The sequence below is a fragment of the Corvus brachyrhynchos genome, unplaced genomic scaffold, assembly GCF_000691975.1.
Source record: "Corvus brachyrhynchos isolate BGI_N302 unplaced genomic scaffold, ASM69197v1 scaffold50, whole genome shotgun sequence".
Classification (NCBI taxonomy): domain Eukaryota; kingdom Metazoa; phylum Chordata; class Aves; order Passeriformes; family Corvidae; genus Corvus; species Corvus brachyrhynchos.
Window position 1 is genome coordinate 2,511,802 of NW_008235964.1, and position 6,000 is coordinate 2,517,801.

A 6,000-nucleotide genomic window follows, 5' to 3' on the forward strand; every position below is an offset into this window, starting at 1 on the left:
TTTTCCCAAAAATTAATTATTTTTGGCAAATATCAGAATCAGGCATACTTCATTTAATCTATATTTCAAACAGTTTTGTGTTTTCTTAATCAAATCACCATTCAAAATATCCTGAACGGTTTTTTTTTCTTTCTTTCTAGCATACAGAAATGCTGCAGAAATAGTTCAGTATGGAGTAAAAAACAACACCACCTTTCTGGAATGCACACCTAAATCTCCTCAGGCTTCTATTAAATGGCTGCTACAGAAAGACAATGACAGGAGGAAAGAGGTGAGTCATGTGAGCAGGAGCTCTGGAGGATTCTCAGTCAGGAGAATCACATTCCCTCCCCAGACAGAGGCGAGGGACAGTTTGTGTTTTTATCAGGGTGTCTGGCTACAGTGAAGCTGGAGAATTTGTGTGGATGCAGGACAGTGACCAGCATTTACTCATATGAGTAAGTGCAGACTTTCAGTACAGCCGGGACTTCACCCTCAGCCCCAGTGATTTCTGTCAGACCAGAACAGCTATCAGAAAATTAAAGAATCTTTGCTTCACACCTTGCTAATTGCAAACTGAATGTTTGCAGCACTCAGAACTTCTTATTGATCTAAAGGAAATAGGCACACATACAATAACTTGTATAAAGTTCAGGAAGAAGTCAGCATGCAGTAGATCCTCTGTGCTATTGAAGGGATAAAGGCAAAAGTGGGAGAAATGTGAAAGGTTTCTTTAGCAAAAAACTAGTCCAGGCTAACACGTATTGACAAAAGCATTTCCTCACCATGGTGCAATCACATTTTCCATTACTGCACTCTCTAAGGCTCTCAAGTTTCAGCACTGTAACATACAGTATGATTGTTTATGGGGAATGTGCCTTCCTTAAGTAATGTAAAAGGGTAAAAAAATCCATTTCAAATCCAAGGCACTTACTATATGAATAAAAAGAAACATCTTTCAAAAGGAACTTTTAAGTAATGTGGTGTCTGTTGACAGGTTATAAATACTGAAAAAGCATTATTCTCCTATCAGGCCATTTTCCAAAAACAGAGGGGACTCACAAATGTCTCACTGAGTTTTCTCACTATTCAAAGACTCAAGCCATGTCTTGGCAATAGGTGCAGTTCTTTAATCCATTGCTTCAGCAGAACATCTCCCTTTTTTGTTCTTCAGTATCTGTATTAGAATCAATGCAGTTTCAAAGTACAATGGGCAGACTAAAGCAATCAAAGCGTTAATTAGTTTTCAAGCTCTCAGATTTCTGGAAATCTTCCACAATTTCTACAAAAGTTTACAATAGCAGAATACTGTAATAAGTAAATTAGTGCCCAAGAGAACCAAGTATAATGCAAAGTCCAGTAGCAAAATAGAAAAACCATTCAGAAAAATACCAGCAGTGGTTTCGTTTCAGGATGGATTGAACTAGCAATTTTTAATTCACACTGATAGGCAAAGGGACATCTGCACATTCATTTATAATTGGATGATAACAAGCTGTGGTAACTTGCTTCCTTCAGATGATGTGGTCATCTCCTGGGATAGTACAGAGTCCAAAGCCAGAAAGGAAATAGGAGAATACCAGTGCTCCTGGTTAACAGAAAGCCAAGTCCCACTTGAGACCACTGTGATGATAATATTTATACAAGGCTATAGACTCTGCAGAGCAGATAGAGTTCTTCAGCAGTAACCTGCTCAAAGTCAAAATATTTAACCAGAAGCCACCTTGAGTCCAATGCCAAATTAGCCTCCCTGGTCTTGCACCTTTCCCCCACTGAGTCTCAGCAGCAATTTCTGATGCTAAGAGAGATATTCTCAGGCATGCAACAGGGCAAATAAAAGTTCTTTTCTTCAACTCTATTATTTGAACATTACAAAACCTCTTATTTCATGTGGTTTCCAGATTTTCATCTTTGTCTTCATCCTTATCAAATTTATTCTAACATAAGAAATAAAAATAGTTAAGTCATTTTCTTTAGCAACATTTGCCTTCCTTGAGGTAAGCTCTCTCCTAACAGTAGCAATATTGGTGGTCTCTTGAAGATAAATATATAAAAATATAATAACTTTAAGAAAGTCATGTTTGAAGTGAGACTTAGCAAAAGGTCCAATACTCTCTTGTTCCATAGCCCTCCCTAAAAAGTTCCCCTGCCTTTTTGGTCTCTAGGTCAAGCTGAACGAGAGGATCATAGCAACTGCACATGGGCTTCTCATCCGCTCTGTGCAGGACAGCGACCGGGGACTTTACCACTGCATCGCAACAGAGAACAGCTTCAAGCAGACCCTGGCAAAGATCAATTTCAAAGTGCTGGATTCAGAGATGGTGGCTGTCATGACTGATAAGTGGTCCCCTTGGACCTGGGCCAGCTCGGTACGAGCGCTGCAGTTCCACCCCAAGGACTTTGTGGGGGCTTTCAGCCACTCCGAAATGCAGATGATTAACCAGTACTGCAAAGACAGCAGGCAGGCAGGTCACCAGAGGGAAGAATCCCAGAAGATGAGAGGGGACTACAGCAAACTAAAGGCCCTTATCAATAGCAGAAAAAGTAGAAATAGAAGGAATCAATTACCTGGATCTTAATCTTATTTTATAGTAATAGATATTTTTGTCCTCAGTGTAGGGGGCTTATATTTGTCTATTGAGAACAAATTTGTGCAAATCTGATAAAAAATTAAATGAAAATCCAGAAAGCCTCATAAAAGGTCTGTTTCCCAATTAAATGCAGTGTAACCTAACTAAAGAAAATAACTCAGAGCATTTTCTTTACTAGATGCTTAATGACTCTAGGCTGGGCTCTGTCCTAGAAGCAGCGCTGGTTATTCATCTTAAACCAGATTCACATTTAACACCTCAGTATTTAATTCCAGATGAATAGACATTTTTACAAAATCAGTGCATTGCCTTGCAACTCTGGAACTGTACCAACTAGACTGGTAGTGAAAGAATCCGGGTTAAGATGCATGCTCAAAGTAGGATGGTACTAAGATTTCCTTGCACTGCATTTAAGAACATGAGTTTCTTCTTGTTTACTGCTCAATATTGGGTTTACAGCTTTCACTCATCGATCAAATCATGTGAATGCATGCAGATAGGAAGCAAGTAAAGTGTAGTAGAAATGGTTCATTCTCAGAGGTCAAATGAAGGAACAAACAGAAGAAAAACAAAGAATTTATCAGAGTAAGCACTGATTATTGTGCATAGTATGAGTTGTAATAAATTAATGAGTTTTGGAATGTAACTTAAAATGTCTCTTCTCATACTGATTTTTATTAAAATAGAGTGTCCTATAACACTACATAGCTTTATAAGCGGCACAAAGGTAACATGAGAATGTTCATTATACATACAATTTTGAAAAACACCTAAGTGACTTAGGTATTTTAGCTACTTTTCAAAGGATTGCACTCCAATTTCTTTTCAAAGGACAGAATGTAGATACACTGTATAATACTTATTCAGAAATAAAAAATATAGATTATCTTTATTCTGTTCCATGATTAAATTGGAGCTGGTCTATAATGTGGAAACAAGTCATAAGTGTCATTGAAAATTTTAAAACATTATTTTTTCAACTGTTTTCTCAAAGTTGCAGGTATTTTAACTAGAATTTTCTAATAAAACCATTCCCATTTTCCAGTCTTTCTACCCTTTTTCTTTTCGAAGTTATTTTCCCAATTTGCTCCAATTTTCAGTTCTCTGCTGAGAAGCAGATCAGGAAAAGAAAAGAAAAAAAAAAAGAATGAGGGAAAAATAAAACTGAAAAATGGGTTTGGGTCAAAAACCAAAAAGTATCACTTGAGAGGCATGTTCAAACAGAAATCTTTTGTTTAAGAAGCAGCTGTCAGGTCTAATGAAGCAAGTTTTGCTGAAAATTGGGGGAGTATGCACCAAGCCATCCTCTGAAAAGCAATCACTTTTTTTTTTTTTGAGCAGCACTAATGCCAAAAAGAGGGACAGATCATCAATCCTTTTACTGTGTAAGAGTGTTCTGGAAGCCAATGAGTCTGTTCAAAACAGTAACAGGGATTAAAAACTTATGAGCACCTTAGAAAAATCACAATTATTTATGACATTAATCAAAAATATAAACTGATGTTCAGCTCAAAAAAAGCTATGTTAAGTTAAAATTCAGCTTCTATTAGAATACTCTGGGAGTAACTCTACAGGGCATGGGGGAACACTTCTGGGTTTGTGCCTGTGTGAATTAAATCTAGAGCAATGGACGTAAGTGAATTCAATCTAGTGCAGTGGAGGTAACGATGATATTTACCTGCCATTAGTTGGATTGTCACTTTATCACCACCTCATGAAGGATAGCTGGGAAATGAGCCCTGATCACACCATTTAAGCAGTTTCTAAATCCCTTTGATGCTGGTGGGAGCTCTTTGAATTTAATTTGTGTGTTTACTGCTTGCATGGCAGGGCCAGCCTGCTCATATATTGCCATCTAGTTAAGTGTTCTCCTTACTCAAGGCCTAAATGCATATTTCTGCAATAGTTAGCTGTTGATAACTAAGGTCCTTCTTATGGAAACCATCAGGAAACTTTCTCTGACTTCCATGAGATTGAATTTGGCCCCAAGCGTTGGCAAAGCAAATTCTGGAGGAATCTGGCTGCTTTTTTTTTTTTTTTTTTTCTCCCTGAGTATGACTGACTTCTGAAGTGTGTAAGTGACAAACCAAAAATTGGGTGCCATGAAATAGAACTACCTCCTGGAATGACACTAGTGGATATTCTCTGTATGCTGCCATGCTCTTCCTATCTCCCCAGCAGATTCACTGCAGTTAGTGTGATACTAACGTCTATTGTGAGGATCATAATTGCTTCCAGATGGAATACAGCGATTAATGGGTATTTCAGGGTACAATTTGCCCTTTAAGTGGTTAGGTACAGTGATATTTTAATAGGGCCCCATTAGGCCTCAGAAATTACAGTTACACTGTTTTCTAATAGAATATTGGCAATAAGGGATTCCATTAAAAAAATCTGCATAGCTCAGAGTTTCATATGATTATAAAATAATATTTTTAAAGCTGCTTCATATACCATTATTATGGTATGACTGTTTAAGGGATTATACTTAAACTAACATTTTTCCTGCTGCATGAGAACTCCAGTATATAAATATAATAAGCTTCTGTCAGTGTGTAACCGGTCCAAGCTTCCATGCTTTAGGAGCCTTCCCGCATGTATAGAGAAGTCAGGAGCCAGATGCTCAGCTGGTATAAACTAATGTAACTTCCTTGCTGTCCATGTAGCTACTGGGGTTGATACCAGCTGAGTGTTTGGCCTTAAATGTACAGAATAGACAAACTGCAATTTTTGTTTAAAGTAGCTCCTCTACTGTAGGTAACACCAAAACTTAAGACTGTAATATTATTTGTGCTATTTAATACTTCCTATTTTGAGGATTACTAAATAATGTATATAATTTTATTCCTTAAAATAATGCAAAAGTAAAATGATTTCTAGGCATAATTTCACCAAATGTAAAGATATGTTCTCTGCCAAGAACTTCACTGTGTACTGCTATTTTTATTTTTGCTTTTTATTTTGTGTAGTTTGTAAAGTTTGCTGAAATCTTGACCTAACATTGTGTTCTTTGCAATTGTTGTTACTGTAGATATGCGTGTTTCATTAAGAAAATCTTGGTTTTAAAAGTGTAGGTATGTGTATAAGTTCCTAGCATGATGAAACTGTCATGACAGTGAATATGCATCATATAGTGTGTAAGAAAGAACAAAATGTAGTTTAATATAGTGCTATTTAATTGAATATCTAAAATGCCCGACAAAATAAAGTGTGTTGCAACATCTTAAAAATTTGTTGGTTTCCCCCTTATGGATGTGCATAAAAAAAAGGATCTTTTTTTGTTTGTTTATTTTTAAAAAGAACCTGGAAAGCAGTTCTATAGATTTTCTAAATAAGTTCAAGAAAACATTTGGAGCATCAGCTATTGTAGCTGGTCAGTTCCAAGCCCTGCTCTGGACTGAACCCCCAGTCACAGAGATATCAAGGAACT

General features: G+C 36.9%; 1 protein-coding gene across 4 annotated transcripts in view; it reads left to right on the forward strand.

The window, feature by feature from the left end:
- The window catches only part of SEMA3C (semaphorin 3C), a 118,248-nt gene extending 112,448 nt beyond the window's left edge, over nt 1-5,800 (forward strand). For all 4 annotated transcript variants that reach the window (XM_008629610.2, XM_017727941.1, XM_017727932.1 and 1 more), the window contains 2 exons: nt 141-271; nt 2,145-5,800. In XM_008629610.2, coding sequence (XP_008627832.1) covers nt 141-271; nt 2,145-2,558 — 545 coding nt within the window. In that variant the 3' untranslated portion in view covers nt 2,559-5,800. The remainder of the gene's footprint in view (nt 1-140; nt 272-2,144) is intronic.
- Nucleotides 5,801-6,000: the final 200 nt, after the last annotated feature.